The sequence below is a fragment of the Hyperolius riggenbachi genome, chromosome 4 (genome assembly GCF_040937935.1).
Source record: "Hyperolius riggenbachi isolate aHypRig1 chromosome 4, aHypRig1.pri, whole genome shotgun sequence".
NCBI lineage: Eukaryota > Metazoa > Chordata > Amphibia > Anura > Hyperoliidae > Hyperolius > Hyperolius riggenbachi.
In genome coordinates, this window is record NC_090649.1 from 291,071,632 (window position 1) to 291,088,894 (window position 17,263).

Genomic DNA, 17,263 nt, shown 5'->3' on the forward strand with positions numbered 1-17,263 from the left:
TCTACAAGTTCTTTCATATTCTTCATAGAGAACTGCAGTAAAGGGACCATGGGCCACACTAAAATGGAAGTGTAAACTTAACTAATTGTATACGTACAGTGTGCAAACCTATTTTGTAACTACTGTGGTTGGCATGCCTTTATTGTAAAAGGAAGTCAAATATCACTATAAGAAAATGGATGCATTATTGATTGGAGCGGGCTTCACTTTAAGCCTTTATAAGTTGCCATATGTCTCTTTCAGGAAACTAGTATAGCATTGCTAAACAGCTAAATGTGAATGTGCTTTTTTTTTTAAAGAATATTCATTTAATCAGTGTTTGCCCACTGTAAAATCTTTCCTCACCCTGATTTACATTCTGAAATTCATCACAGGGGTGACATATTTAGTTCTGTCAGGAGCAGCTCTGTGGAATGTTTTTTTTCCCTGAAAATTCCAAAGCAAGTGAAAATAGTGCCTGGTCTCCCAGAATGCTCTAGGAGAATTTCACATAGCTAGGGTAAGCATCACTGGGAGGATGGGACTACATACCAGTATAAGTGTTTCTGACGCTAAAACCAGAAAGAAACTGTAAAAGTGGGTATCCTGAATTATTTACTGCATTCTGCTATATTTAACTAAAAGGCCTCTTTAAACTTTACAGTAGATAATGAGGTACACACAAAACTTCTATATACCTCCCTTTTTTACAGATTCACAAAATAATCTCTACAGTCTGATTAAAAATACTACATTTTTACCTTTCCTAGGTTCCATGGGTATTTTTTCTTCTTTCTTTTCTAACTTCTCTGCATAAAAAAATACATTTAAATTATTAATAATGACCACAGAATACATTGGCTTAATTAACTTAAAACATTCAGGCTTTGCTGTAATAAAAATGCTCCTATAAAACAAATTGCTATATAAACCATTTACGACGTGTCTCTCCTTTGCATTAAACATTGTGTAAGATGATTAAAATTCTTATTTTATGGAGCTGAACAGTCAAAGAAAACATTTTTATTATTAAGTAAATCATGTCATGTTACCTTTCTTTGGTTCTGTGTGTTCTTCCTGTTTTTTCACTGGGATCTCTGCAAAAGCATGGAAATTGGCAATTTATGGTACTTGGTACTCACTACTATCCCTGTATGTTTTCGTTTTCCCATCCCTGTTAACATTTATACATTTGAATGATTTTACCTTTCTTGGGTTCAGTAAAGACTTTTTCTTCTTTTTTCTCTGGTTTCTCTGCAGTGCAAAATTAAAAAGAAAATGTCAAGCTGTAGTACTTTTCATATATCAGAAATTCAGATCTTCACGAAGTGCTTCTGTATCCATTATAATGTTAAGTATCTTGAACACTCTTGATAGGCATGCTTTAGCTGTCATGGTGAACTCTGTGTAAACCCAACCTATGACACATCCCAAGCCTTTCTAAGCTCAGTGGACCCACTGTTTTTCCCATGTGTCCCTCTTAAGCAATTGCAACTATTGGAAAGCATTAGAAAAATCACTAGAAGGAAGTAAAAGAGTGTTGCTAAATGTTTGTAATGGGCACAAACACATTTTCCAGTTATTTATCTTTCTTGGGTCCTGTGAGTACTGTTCCATCTTTTTTCTGTTTCTCTGCAATGTTAAATCTTGCAGCATTTTAATGCTACAATTTAATTTAATAGGATTATAGTAATAATATTCATAGTAATATTAATAATAATAATAGCAATAATGTCACCACTGCATTCCTTGGGAAAAGTTACTGACAAAAATAATTTACATTGTTGAAAAAAAAACAGTCATAATCTCCTTCCTTGGACTTAGTCTCTGACAATGAACCTTCCAGTATGTGCTTGCAGTGTGGAAGAAGACCAAAGTGCCAAGCAAAAACCCACACAGACACAGCGAAACCCACAACCTTCGTGCAGATTATATATAGACCAAGAATCAAAACTGAGACTCTAACACTGCAAGGCAAAAGTGCTAGCCAATACACCACTAAAATCTGTATGCTTAGTTGTGACACATCAAGTGTTAAAGTTAATAGAACAATTGATACGTGAACAAAAATATGTCCTATCCACTATTTATTTCATACTTCCTCAAACACAGAGGCTGAATAGTGTAACTGGTTAATGGTTCTGCCTTTGACATCGGAGACAAAAGTTCAAATCCTGGCTAGGGTCAGTACAGAAGTTATTGGGCAAGACTTCTGAACACTGCAGGGTGGCCCCTTGAGTGTGCCCTTAGTGGCTGCAGCTCTTGAATGCTTTGGGTCCAACAGGAAAAAAAGCACTATTCATGTTAGGATTATTATTAGGATTAGTACTTTCAACAAAATCATAAGATGTTTACCTTTTTGGGGTTCTGTGGGTAATTTTCCTTCTTTCTGCATTGGCTTCTCTGCAATGCAAAATTCAATATTTCAAAATACATTTTTTAGAACAAAAAACGAACATAGTGATCATAACCATTGCATAGCCTAGGTTAAGAAAACGAATCAATAGAATTTTAAGTCAGAGCAAAGCAACAGGCCTGCCCCCCCCCCCCCCCCCAAAAAAAAAAAAAAAAAGAAGAGCTTATAGTAAAGGTACATACAGTTTGAAAGTGTGTGCAAGATAAATACAGATTCTCCTTTCACTCAAGTGGACCAAAAAATTACAAATCAATTTAATAACTTTACATAGCACAACAGTTTACATGGCTCACACAAATGAGGATGTTTGCAAAAAAAATGGGGAGGGGAAAATGTTTTTTTTAACCACATGCAATAAAGCCAATGGGCATTAGAAAATGTAAATGTATTTTTAGATACATTTATGCTTATAGCTAGGCAAATGTTAGTAGTGCCAGGTTTCACCTAAGATATATGGATTGCTTGTCTAACTGGGTGCACTGGTTTTCTTATTATTACATTTTAGCCACTTAAGGACCGTAGACTTGCACCTTAGTGACCAGGCTATTTTTTACAATTCAGGCCACTGCAGCTTTAAAGGTTCACTGCACAGCCATACAACTCAGCACACAAGTGCTCCCCTTTCTGCCCACCAACAGAGATTTCTGTTAGTGGGCTCTGATCGCTGCTCCTGTGTTTGTTTATGTTTTTATTTATTTATTTGTTGTTTTTTAATACATTTGTGCATTTTTTTATTTATTTAATTTCCCACCCTCCCGGCAGCCAATCCCAGCCATCGGCTCTCATAGACATCAGCCTATGAAAGCCTATCGCTCTCTGAGCCTCCCAGGGTGGCAGCCGAGTGTCACAGCTGTCCCCAGTACAGCGCCGCCTTAGATTACAGTGCTGTACATTGTAAATAGATGGCGGTTTTGCCATCTAACAGTCTTCTGGTGGTGATCGCAGCTGGGAGATTGATGACAGAGCGGAGCTCCGTCATTGAAGTGGAGATGCGCGTGCATCGCCGCACGGGATCTCCTGCAAAACACACCTGAACGCGGTTCTGGGGGAGCTTCCACGTTCACGCTAATTGGCGTGATTCGGTCATTAGGTAGTTAATGTTAGTTAATAGTTCACACTTTTTTGGGTTTTATCTCTGTTAAAGGAGTTGTCAGGCAATATTTAATCAAATAAATGCTACTTACCGGGGGCTTCCTCCAGCCCCAAGTTCCCAGGACCTCCCTCGCTGCAGCTCTGCCCGCAGCCATTTGCCGGAGCTCAGACCCGGTCCCTGGCGATGACGTCAGAGTGACCTGGAGGGTGCTCTGTACTGCGCCTGCACGATCGGCGCTGTCAATCACCGCCACATGGGCCAGAGCGGACTGCGCAGGCGCAGTAGTTCTGCACCTGTGCAGTCCGCTCCGGGCCACGTGGCGGTGATTGACAGGGGCGATCGCGCAGGCGCAGTACAGAGCGACCTCCAGGTCGCTCTGACGTCATCGCCGGGGACCGGGTCGGAGCTCCGGCAAACGGCTGCGGGCAGAGCTGCGGCGAGGGAGGTCCTGGGAGCTTGGGGCTGGAGGAAGTCCGCAGTAAGTAGCGTTTATTTTATTAAATATTGCCTGACAACTCCTTTAAATATATAAAGCACTGCAGAACCCATTACAATTCTTCGTAACTATTAATTTTATGGCACCTTCATAAAAGTAATCAGTGATAAAGTGAAAATACCCATATTCTTTTTGCAAGAATCTCCACAAAAATAATGTAAATTCGTCTTTTGAGTAAAACATTCAAGAGAGCAATTGAAAATAATTTTTGTAAATTCCTCATGTTTTTTGCAACTTCCTGGTAAAAAGAGTGATTTTCCCATTTTTTTTATTAAAACACCCAATTTTTCATGTTTTCCTAAAATTTTCATGTCATAAAAATTGTTTTCTTTGACTATATTGCAAAAATACAATGTATTTTTGAGAATATATTATCAAAATCAAAAACAGCATTTTCAATGCGAAAACTACTTTGATGAAAATTTGCAAGCTGAAAGTAATTTGCATATTCTAAATTATTTATATATTTTCCCTTCTTGGTTTCCATGACTACTTTGTTCTTTATTTTCTTGTTTCTCTACAATGGAATATTTAAGCTAATGGAACATATCTGCATATTTGTAGATTGACCACTGAAGAACCAAATGCTATTTTTAGACAACAACATTGTACATACTTCGGTGGTGTTGTAATAATGGTGAACCAATAAAACTTTGTTCTTTCAACTAAATAGCAGTTTTAATCTCCCTAGTGATATCCCTGTTAGCAGGTAGTAGAAATCTAGGAACCAAGACTAGAAGCCAATCATGAACACAGTAAATACAATATGTTATAATTTGCCCAAAACATTGGAAATTGTATCTGCTGGTTTAGTTTCTTCTCCAACTTTGGGTTTTAAGTGAAAAACAAGTAAAAAGCAAATAAAGCATCCTAAAATTCTGTTGTCATTCCTGTCACAGTGTACATGTGCTAATTATGTTTAATCATATTTTTTTCTCCCTTTAAACCTCTTTCTTTGTAAATTGTGCTCCTCACGCTCGATCTCATATATAGTGTATATATTCTTACGTTAAAATTAATGTACAAATCATATCAAGCATAGCATAAATGCATTTTGAAATACAATTTCTTGCCAATTTTGCATGAATGTTTTGGATATATTGTATTTTCTGTTGTCTAACCTCTTTAGGGCTTACACAGAACCATGGCTTCAATGAGTGAGCACATTTTCATGGGGTGTGAAATTGCACCTGCTTGTATCTGCAAAGGGGGCTGCCATAGAGAGGGTTAACTTACTCGGGCAATGTCCTTTTGCTGAAGTGAATCACACTGTACTCCCTCCTTCCAAAACTTCCTGCTTCACAGCCACCTTCTGCTTTAAAACAGGAAATGTCTGGAGGATGGAGCACAGCCTGGAGCATTGTGGAAAGAGAACTTCTGTTAGGTAAATTGGCCATATTTCAACACCCCCCCCCCCTTAACCTCTTGAGGACCGCAGTGTTAAACCCCCTAGAAACCATTTTATCTTAATTGGGCCACTGCTGCTTTAAGGCCTCGCTGCAGGACCGATCAACTCAGCACACCAGTGATCCCCCCCCCAACAGACCTTTATGTTGGTGGGGTCTGATCACTCCCCCAATGTTTGTTTTGTTTTTACAAATATTTTTCTTATTTTATTTTTTTATAAAAAAGCTTATTTTTTGATTATTTTTCCCACCATCCCTCCCTCCCCTGTCAGCCTATCACAGCAGGTCACTCCTGTGTCCTCAGCCTTAAAGTAATAATGGGCCTGATGAACAAATGGCTGGTAATTTTGCCGCAGGCAGGTAGCGCAAGACTAGTTCTATCACCAGGGGAGTTATAGTTACATAGTTATTTGGGTTTAAAAAAAGACATACGTCCATCGAGTTTAACCAGAGAACAAAGTACAACACCAACACCAGCCTACTCACTCACATATCCCTGTTGATCCAGAGGAAGGCAAAAACCCTTACAGGGCATGGTCCAATTAGCCTCAAAAGGGAAAAAAATCCTTCCCGACTCCAGATGGCAATCAGATAAAATCCCTGGATCAACATCATTAGGCATTACCTAGTAATTGTAGCCATGGATGTCTTTCAACGCAAGGAAAGCATCTAAGCCCCCTTTAAATGCAGGTATAGAGTTTGTCATAACTACTTCCTGTGACAATGCATTCCACATCTTAATCACTCTTACTGTAAAGAACCCTTACCTAAATAAATGGCTAAAATGTTTTTCCTCTATGCACAGAGCATGTCCTTTGAGAAGGCCTAGGGACAAAAAGCTCATCCTCCAAGCTTTTATATTGCCCTCTGATGTGTTTATACATGTTAATTAGATCCCCTCTGTATTGCCTGTTACTCTAGTAATGCCACACACATTACTGGGGCATTGCACAGTGCTAGTAGAGTTTGAGTAAATTTCTTGCAATAATTTAACTTGAGCATGGGCTTCAAAATAGATGTGGTAACCCTAAATGCACATGCAGCACAGAAGAAAGTTTCTGTTTTATTCATGTAAATTTAAATGCATTTTAGCAAAAAAAAGACAATTAAAGTGATTACCTTTCTTTGCTTTCACTGTGGCCTCTGTTTTTTTCTCTACCACCTCTGCAAGGGAAATCAGAAAAAAAAATAATGGATCAGTCTTAAGGTGGCCATACACTCGTTAGATTAGCAGCAGATAGATCATCAGATAGATTTCTGATCTATCTGATGTGTTTAGGAACATTTTTTACTAGGAACAGATTTCCAATAGATTTTAGTTTGAAATCTATTGAAAATAGATCTGATGGCATTTTGTGCCATCAGATTTCCATTAGGGCCAATGCAAAATGATAAGCAAGCTCAACAGATCGACCTAGATTTTCCAGCCTGCCAGATCGATTGAAATCGATCTAAATCCATCGAAATCGGCCGCAAGTCAGTCAATTGGTCAATCGATTTGCAGTGTACAGGCCCCTTTAGACAAAGTGTCTATTTTGCTTAAATCTTTAATATATGTGCATTTGATTGGGTATCAGGAAGAAATTACAATGTAATTAAAATACAATGTAATTACCTTTTATGGGCTTTACTGGCTCCTTGTGTATTTTCACTGCAGCTTCTGCAAGAAAATTGAGAAAGGCAATTTTGTTTTATGGCAAATGCTTACTTGAGTTTATTTAACAAGGTAGTGCAAAAAAAAATATGATGATTTGTGATGTACTGTAGTCCACAGCAGTTAATGAAATTCTTTTGTATTCTACTGCAGCTTTCACAGCAAATGACATGGATGAGCCCATTGTAAGTAAAATTAGTTTGTTGCTCCTAGGTGCAGAGTGCCACACAACATTATACATCATGTCAAGAGGGTAGGAGGCACCCTCAAAAGACAGGATCACTAGATAATATTTTGTAAACCTGTGTATATGTCTTGTGTGTGTGTGTGTGTGTATATATACATGTATAATATATATTATATATATATATATATATATATATATATATATATATATATATATATATAGAGAGAGAGAGAGAGGGGGGGGGGAGAGAGAGAGAGAGAGAGAGAGAGAGAGGGGGGGAGCTTACCTCTACTGATGAAAAACACCAGTTAGTAAAAAGGAATTGTATTCAAGCACAATTGGTAGGTGACATGGGCCCATATGCGTTTCACCTTTTCACCTGAGTTTTCTCCAAAGAGATAATTTTTCATCTTCTATTTAAAATAACTTTCCAGCACTTTTCAACTAAAAAAACTACCAAAAGCAAATGAAAAGTAGTATTAAAATTATTTTGAGCATTTTCTTGAAATGTAGAAAATGTATACTGCACATTAGTGTTGGGCGAACAGTGTTCACCACTGTTCGGGTTCTGCAGAACATCACCCTGTTCGGGTGATGTTCGAGTTCGGCCGAACACCTGATGGTGTTCGGCCAAACTGTTCGGCTATATGGCCGAACTAAGAGCGCATGGCCGAACGTTACCCGAACGTTCGGCTAGCGCTGTGATTGGCCGAACGGGTCACGTGTAGTGTTGGCCGAACATCTAGATGTTCGGGTTCGGGCCGAACATGGCCGTGATGTTCGGGTGTTCGAGCCGAACTCCGAACATAATGGAAGTCAATGGGGACCCGAACTTTCAGGCTTTGTAAAGCCTCCTTACATGCTACATACCCCAAATTTACAGGGTATGTGCACATTGGGAGTGGGTACAAGAGGAAAAAAAATTAGCAAAAAGAGCTTATAGTTTTTGAGAAAATCGATTTTAAAGTTTCAAAGGGAAAACTGTCTTTTAAATGCGGGAAATGTCTGTTTTCTTTGCACAGGTAACATGCTTTTTGTCGGCATGCAGTCATAAATGTAATACATATAAGAGGTTCCAGGAAAAGGGACCGGTAACGCTAACCCAGCAGCAGCACACGTGATGGAACAGGAGGAGGGTGGCGCAGGAGGAGAAGGTCACGCTTTGAGACACAACAACCCAGGCCTTGCATGAGGACAAGAAGCGTGCGGATAGCAATTTGCATTTTGTCGCCATGCAGTCATAAATGTAATACAGATGAGAGGTTCAATAAACAGGGACCGGAAACGCTAACCCATCACAGGTGTTCATTGTTCATGTTACTTGGTTGGGGTCCGGGAGTGTTGCGTAGTCGTTTCCAATCCAGGATTGATTAATTTTAATTTGAGTCAGACGGTCTGCATTTTCTGTGGAGAGGCGGATACGCCGATCTGTGACGATGCCTCCGGCAGCACTGAAACAGCGTTCCAACATAACGCTGGCTGCCGGGCAAGCCAGCACCTCTATTGCGTACATTGCTAGTTTGTGCCAGGTGTCTAGCTTCGATACCCAATAGTTGAAGGGTGCAGATGGATTGTTCAACACAGCTATGCCATCTGACATGTAGTCCTTGACCATCTTCTCCAGGCGATCGGTGTTGGAGGTGGATCTGCACGCTTGCTGTTCTGTGTGCTGCTGCATGGGTGTCAGAAAATTTTCCCACTCCAAGGACACTGCCGATACCATTCCCTTTTGGGCACTAGCTGCGGCTTGTGTTGTTTGCTGCCCTCCTGGTCGTCCTGGGTTTGCGGAAGTCAGTCTGTCGGCGTACAACTGGCTAGAGGAGGGGGAGGATGTCAATCTCCTCTCTAAAGTCTCCACAAGGGCCTGCTGGTATTCTTCCATTTTGACCTGTCTGACTCTTTCTTCAAGCAGTTTTGGAATATTGTGTTTGTACCGTGGATCCAGAAGGGTATAAACCCAGTAATTGGTGTTGTCCAGAATGCGCACAATGCGTGGGTCGCGTTCAATGCAGTCCTAGGCCGAAGATCTCAGCCATGGCCGTTAGCAACGTCTGAATTTCACGAAATGTCTAATGCAGGTAGAAGACATATTGTTAGACTTGGATTCCAAAGATGGGGTCCCTACATCTCTGAAAAACAGAGTTACAGGGGTCCAAAATTGGTAAAATCCCCTATAGGCTTTCATTGCCTCCCTATTCCACTTTCCAAAATCTCACATCTTTTCAAAGGGCAATTGCTCAGCAGTGGCAAATTTTCTAGCATTGTAGGGACCCTTAGGGGGAACATGACTGGTGAGTTTCGGGCCCCTAGGCCGAAGAGGTCATGGCCTAGGGTCACAAAAACTTGTTTATTTGGGCTATTTCAATGGTAGTGATGGTGACGTACATAAATCTCAGCCATGGCCGTTAGCAACGTCTGAATTTCACGAAATGTCTCATGCAGGTAGAAGACATATTGTTAGACTTGGATTCCAAAGATGGGGTCGACCAGGACGACCAGGAGGGCAGCAAACAACACAAGCCACAGCTAGTGCCCAAAAGGGAATGGTATCGGCAGTGTCCTTGGAGTGGGAAAATTTTCTGACACCCATGCAGCAGCACACAGAACAGCAAGCGTGCAGATCCACCTCCAACACCGATCGCCTGGAGAAGATGGTCAAGGACTACATGTCAGATGGCATAGCTGTGTTGAACAATCCATCTGCACCCTTCAACTATTGGGTATCGAAGCTAGACACCTGGCACAAACTGGCAATTTACGCAATAGAGGTGCTGGCTTGCCCGGCAGCCAGCGTTATGTCGGAACGCTGTTTCAGCGCTGCCGGAGGCATCGTCACAGATCGGCGTATCCGCCTCTCCACAGAAAATGCAGACCGTCTTACTCAAATTAAAATGAATCAATCCTGGATTGGAAACGACTACGCAACACTCCCGGACCCCAACCAAGTAACATGAACAATGAACATCTGTGATGGGTTAGCGTTTCCGGTCCCTGTTTATTGAACCTCTCATCTGTATTACATTTATGACTGCATGGCGACAAAATGCAAATTGCTATCCGCACGCTTCTTGTCCTCATGCAAGGCCTGGGTTGTTGTGTCTCAAAGCGTGACCTTCTCCTCCTGCGCCACCCTCCTCCTGTTCCATCACGTGTGCTGCTGCTGGGTTAGCGTTACCGGTCCCTTTTCCTGGAACCTCTTATATGTATTACATTTATGACTGCATGCCGACAAAAAGCATGTTACCTGTGCAAAGAAAACAGACATTTCCCGCATTTAAAAGACAGTTTTCCCTTTGAAACTTTAAAATCGATTTTCTCAAAAACTATAAGCTCTTTTTGCTAAATTTTTTCCCCTCTTGTACCCACTCCCAAGGTGCACATACCCTGCAAATTTGGGGTGTGTAGCATGTAAGGAAGCTTTACAAAGCACGAAAGTTCAGGTCCCCATTGACTTCCATTATGTTCGGAGTTCGGGTCGAACACCCGAACATCGCGGCGATGTTCGTCGAACGTTCGCGAACCCGAACATCTAGGTGTTCGCCCAACACTACTGCACATGTCAGTCGCCGTTTACATCAGTAATAAGTGCTAGCTCCCTTGCCCCTATTTAGCCTCATTACAAATTATAGCTGATATGCAGTGTGTTATAGGAATAACATATGAACAGCAATAAAAAGTATTAAAATAAGCATAGCTTTATAGTGTATGATATGCTAGCAAAAGGTTATTTATCTATCTCCCTGGAAGTCATCTTTACCCACTTTTGTTTTGCTAAATCATATTAGTAGTTGTGATGCTAATGTTATTATTCCTGACCTCCTTTACTGAGTTGTCTGTAAAATAATACATCACTGTGGAACAATGTATTTTTGTTGGTGCTGTCACCATCTTTCTCTTGTTTCAGTAGATAACCTTTCATTTTCTATTCTGCCTTTACATTTTTTCCTGCAGGATTTGAAATTGAGGAAAAAATATTGAGGTATTTGTGCATTATTCAAGGTCAGATCTAACTCAGTTATTTACTGCTGTTTAAATTTTCTGCTGCACTTTCTTTCAAGGGAGTTAATATAAGAATGCTGCCATATGCATTTGTTATTTGTGATCCATTGTTGCAGAGCTACTACCTACTTATATAGTAATGAGAGTAGTGCATCAAGCACAAGGGCATGTAAGGATTAAAAAAAAAATTAACAGTTATCCAACTTTTCTTTACAACTCATCACCCTCTCTGATCCGTACCAGGTTGTTTGCCCCTCGTAAATCTAATTTATTAAAAATCTTAGCATTAGTGACCTGCGTAAATAAATCGTCAATCAGAAGCAACGGATAACGATTTTTTTACCGTAATTTTATTTAGGCATCTATAATCGATGCACAGCCTAAGACCTCCATCTTTTTTCTTAACAAAAAAAACCCTGCTTCAACAGGTGACCGAGATGGCCGAATGAACCCCTTGGCTAGGTTCTCACGAATGTACTCCTGCATGGCTAATTTTTCTGGCCCAGACAAGTTATAGAGGTGGCCTCTAGGGGGCATACAACCTGAATGGAGATCAATAGGACAATCAAAAGGGCGATGTGGGGGAAGTTTGTCGGCTGACTTGGCACAAAACACGTCAGAAAAATCTGAGTACTGATCTGGCACACCCATGAACCTTAGTCTCTCCCAATGTTACCTTCACTAGGCAGTTTTGGAAACAATGGGGAGACCAGCTGGTTAGCTGACCGGTGGCCCAATTGATCTGGGGTGAGTGCACCTGTAACCAAGGCATACCGAGAATAATCGTGGAGGTGGCCATATGTAACACAAAAAACTGTAACTTCTCAAAATGTAACACCCCGATAGTAATTCCTACTTCTGGTGTCTGAGACAGCAGACTGTCTACCTGCAGAGGGGAGTCATCCACTGCCGTAACCTGAATGCGTGGGTTTATCGGCGTGACCAGAACACCCAATTTTTTAGCAAACTCAAAATCCATAAAATTAGCTGCTGAGCCTGAGTCAATGAAGGCCTCAGTAACTTCAGACTTATCTTCCCAAGAAATAGTACAAGGAAGAAGAAGTCGCTCGTCATTGAGGGGTACCAACTGAGCGCCTAGGGCCTGACCCCTGAGTACACCTAGGCAGTAGCGTTTCCCGACCTCTTGGGACAATTTTGCACCCTATGACCCCCCTCTGCACAGTAGAGACACAACTGTTCAGACAACCTGCGCTTCCGCTCCACCTGAGACAAACGAGACCAACCAATCTGCATTGGCTCAGATGGAGGCTAGCCGGATGAAGGTGGAGTTACTGGAGGTGGAGTCTCTGGAGGTGCAGCATGAGACACAATTTTTACAGTACTTCTTCCATGGGTCTGCCTATGATAGCGCAGACGGCGATCAATTCGGATGGCAGATGCAATGGCTTCATCAATGGACCTAGGTTCAGGTTGTCCTAACATGAGCTCTGAAACCTCATCTGAAAGCCCTGACAAAAAACAATCGAGTAATGCATATTTGTCCCACCTGGCAGACACTGACCACCTCCTAAATTCGGCTGCATAATCCTCCACCGAACCCTTGCCTTGACGCAATAATTTGAGCTTCCGCTCAGAAGTTGAGGCAATGTCTGGATCGTCGTAAATTATGGCCATAGCATTAAAAAATTCCTCCACAGAGGTCATGGCTTTGTGATTAGTCGGGGAGACTATATGCCCAGGTCTGGGAGTCGCCTGATAATAAGGTCTTAATAAACGTGATTCTTTGAGTAATGGTTCCTGACGTATTGGGTCTTAACTCAAAGTATGACAACACTCTACTCCTAAAATTTCGGAAATCAGATCTGTGGCCAGAAAACCTTTCTTGTATGGGCATACGTATGTCTGTGCTAAGAGGAGATCGCACATCATTCACAGCCATCTGTACGGCATGAACAGACCCAGACAATGCATTAAGTTGCGTCTGGTGACTGCCCAGTACCCGGTTGATATCTTCCACCACAGTGGTGAGGGTACCCAGACGGGCTGTGAGTGCGTCCATTTGCATTTTTGGTCTGCCGTTCTGTAACGATCGGTGTAACACAGAGAGGATCTGATTACCGGTGATCTGCAGTATCATCGAGAATACAGAATATACCCGATTATTGATGATCTGCAGTATCACCGATAATCAGATATATCTTCTAACCTCTGGACACCTGAGAGATGAGAGTGTTTTGGTGCAACAGTAATACTTTGAGGAACGCACCCGTAAGATGGGTGCTAGACAGTAAGGGATAGCTGCTATGGATCAAATCCCTTCTACAGGCCTGAAGCTCTCCAAGGGGAGGAGCAAGGCTGAGAGAGAGAGAAGGACAGAAGTTGAGTGACACCAATGGTGAAGTGTCACTGACAGGACTGTGAACTATCTCCAGACAGGGAAGACAGTTCTCGAGGTCGGACAGGCCAGGTCGGCAACAGACAGACAAGGTACAGAGACAGGAGGCAGATGCGGATTCCAGAGACTAGCCGAGGTCAGCAACAGAGTATCAGAATGACAAAGGTACACAATCAGAGATCAGAAGAATGGTCAGGAAAGCAGAAGGTCATAACAAATAATCAACAATGCCTAGACTTGAGTGTGAGCTCCAAGATTCTCACACTCCAGGAACTAGACTAGATAAATCAAATATACAGATGGTACAGAATTCCTAGACTAAGGTGTGAGTTCCTTGGCCGTCAACACCTAGGAAACTGGTCTAGATAACAATACAGATGATAACAGAATTCCTAGACTAAGGTGTGAGATCCTTGGCCATCAACACCTTTGGAAACTGGTCTAATAACACAGATACAGACAAGGTCTGAGTGCTACCACGTAGTGATCACAACAGCAGACAACCAGAGAATGACTAGCACCCAGTATATATAGCAAAGCGCTCTCCAGCGCCTCCCCTACGTGCTGGACCAATGGGAACTGGTTAAATCGTCAGCTGACCGGCTTGGTCAGCTGACTCCCTTCTGGCTGTCATAAAAGTTCTGCCTCTCGGTGCGCGCGCGCGTCCTTCTGAACCTGTGTGGACTATCAGTCCCAGCCACACCAGACATGTTTCGCAAATCACCCGCCGCGCTGGCCGCGGAATCCGCCGCACAGCTATCAAGGCATGCGGCGGTTCCTCCGCGTTCGGCCATATTACTGGATGTAGGCCTATGCGTGCAAACCGCCGCGTTGGACGCGGAATCAGCCGCCCTTTTCTGAGTACGCGCGGTGGCTTTTCCGCGTTTTCTCACAGATACCTACCTAATCCTGGATCCTTCAAAGGCTCTCCATGGCCTTTTCGATTCCACTGCCACTGGCTGAGACCCTCTTTTAGTTTGTACAGTGCTCCACTTCATGCACAGTATGTGACCATACTGCTCCCTTCTACCTAGGTATATATCATTTTTTTTGCCACCTCAGGTTTACCTTAATGGCTTATCTAAAACCTAATTGTTTTCCTAATTTTGTGAATGTACAATGTAAGAGCTAATTTATATGTGTGTATAATCTCCTTAATTTACTGTTGTCAGATAAATACCCTTTTAACTTCCAACAGCTAAGTCCTGCAGCATAGACACCCCAAACTTTAAAATGGGATTTTTTTCAGAGAGTTTTGTCTGAACCCTACCCCTTTTTAGGATGAACAATTTGACCCAGTCAAGCAGCTTTACACCTAGATCTGGTTGTATACCTTCTAATGGTTCGGTTAATGAAGTAGTCAAAGTAGGAAAACAACAGATGCCAGACTACTTCCCCATTATACCAGTTGAAAACATGGCAGAAGGTGATGGCAAAGGGTAGTGACATAGGCAGTGATAAGCATAGACACAGTTTGCAGACTTGTTTCTTTAGCAGCACAGTTTACCACCCACCTCATATTCAGTTTTACTAACAAGAGGTGGGCAAAAACTTCTTTCAGATACTTTGCTGACACAATATATGTAGACTTATAGCTTACAGAAAGGAAGTTTTTAAGACCTATTCCCATTTGTAAAGGAAAGCACAGTGTTGGTTAGAATCTGACAATACTTCCTGGCTGCTTCACCTTGATTTGGATGTCTGCAGTAAACAAAACCATATCAAAGTCACTCATAGGTATAGATAACCCATTAGTGTTTGCGGCAACTTTGAGATGTCAGCTTTAACCCTTTCCACTTGAAGTTCTTTCCTAATGGGAGTCGTTTCTGCTCTGAGTTTTTTTTTACAGAAATGCACTCTCTCTCTTACTCTCTCTGCCACTTTAACATGGAACATAACATAGTAACATGGTATATCTTATTTTAAAGAACACATTATAACGTTTAATTTGATACCTTATTTGGACAGTTTGGCATCTTCTGTTGGCTGGTAGCAGAGGAGAAAGCCAAGGTATGGTAAATTGTAAAACAGTTTCCTGGGTGTAATCCTGGAATGCGTGAGCAAGTTTCGCAATCGCAATAATAGGTGGTTTTATGCCCGCCACCCGGTGTCTTACTGTCCCTACACATAATGTAATCTTTGGTATTTTGACTGTGCATATTATCAATAAAATACTGGCTACTATTTACACTCCCCTCCACGTCCATTGCATAGGATGCCATTGATCTCTGTGCAACTTTGCAAGCAATCTGCAAAAAATCTGCAATGGAATCTGCATGTAATCTGCAGAAAGGAGTCTGCAAAAAGGAATCAGCAAGGAATCAGTATGGAATCAGCAAGACACTTGCAAAAAAACTGCAAGGCAAATGCAATGAAATGTCATTGCATCGGTCACTTCCTGGTAGCGCTGATTGCGCACTTCCGGTTTGGCGCAGGGGGGTACCACGAGTGTGGGCATGTAATCTTACATGCCCACTACATATGCAGACAAAAATTTGGGTTTACGGGTGGCCTGATGCAACGCAAACCGTGCTTGAAAAAATGTCCCGCATAGCGGGACATACAAGTGCAACGCGGAATTCGCGATGTCCCGCTATGCGGGACATACGAATGGAAAGGATTAAACAGACAAAAAGCAAAGCTGTCGGAATGCTCAAAATGCTCAGTTTTCTCAATACCAGGGAGTCAACCACACTGCTCCTGGATCCAGAAAGGTGCAAAGGTACACAAAAAGGAAGAAACTGATGGTGCCTCCACCTGGATTCAAAAATTATAGCTGAATTTATTTATGGCCTCATAGCCATGTGCAGTTTTGTACCACCAATAAATTGAGCAATAATTGCGAATTCAGATACAGAAAATGTATTATTTTCGTTAGCTAGAAACTGACAGATTTTGCAGATCTGGCCAGCAAACTTTTGTTATTTAAATATACAGTTGAGATGGGCTCAACTGTAGATTCACGTATACATAAAAACACTGCATGCTTGCCAACCACTGGAAAGTAATAACTGTCCTCTATTGCACACTAGTCCAGAATAAAAGCTTATGCATTTCAGCCTCAATCAACAGCTTTTCTCAATCAATAGGGTGCAATCTTGTATCGCAATGCCCCACTGGGAATCTAAGCTTACACATTTTTGTTTTCTTTTTAATAATATATGGCCCCACTATTGGTACAAATAGCTAAGCTGCTGGCAACCACCATCCACTTTTCATTTCTGATCTGCCAGACTAAAATAAATTACTACAATAAATTACTTCTGTAGTGATATTAATTTGATTAAATGCTAATTAACTAATCATTTGACATAGATACTGCATGTCACTAATTTATGTGTAAGGAAAGTTTTACACAGGTTTAAAATGTTACTCCAATTCCTTATTTATTACCCAAAGAACAAATTGAGTAGTGCTTAAATACGTTAGATCCTACTAGTTTTGTTGTAGCTTGGGGTGATATGCACTGAGCCAAGCTTTACAAGGGATTTTGAACTTGTTACTAAGTGAATCAATCAGTCATGTTGATAGGTAAAGTAGTAATGTAGATGGGATGCCCCATTTTACCCTCAAGTGCACATGTTATGTTGAATTGCCAGTTTACTTCTTTCTCATAAAATAGTCTCTCATATAAATAAATCTTACAAATAATTCTGTAAGTCAACTCAAAGCCCATA

At 41.5% G+C, this 17,263-nt stretch overlaps 1 protein-coding gene across 50 annotated transcripts in view; it reads right to left on the bottom strand.

Moving 5' to 3' along the window:
* Window positions 1–17,263, bottom strand: part of LOC137503854 (titin homolog) — a 1,065,379-nt gene that overhangs the window by 332,030 nt on the left and 716,086 nt on the right. For all 50 annotated transcript variants that reach the window (XM_068231415.1, XM_068231409.1, XM_068231432.1 and 47 more), the window contains 6 exons: window positions 7,006–7,050; window positions 6,510–6,554; window positions 2,335–2,382; window positions 1,186–1,233; window positions 1,032–1,076; window positions 741–788 (listed from right to left, as the gene is read on the bottom strand). In XM_068231415.1, coding sequence (XP_068087516.1) covers window positions 741–788; window positions 1,032–1,076; window positions 1,186–1,233; window positions 2,335–2,382; window positions 6,510–6,554; window positions 7,006–7,050 — 279 coding nt within the window. The remainder of the gene's footprint in view (window positions 1–740; window positions 789–1,031; window positions 1,077–1,185; window positions 1,234–2,334; window positions 2,383–6,509; window positions 6,555–7,005; window positions 7,051–17,263) is intronic.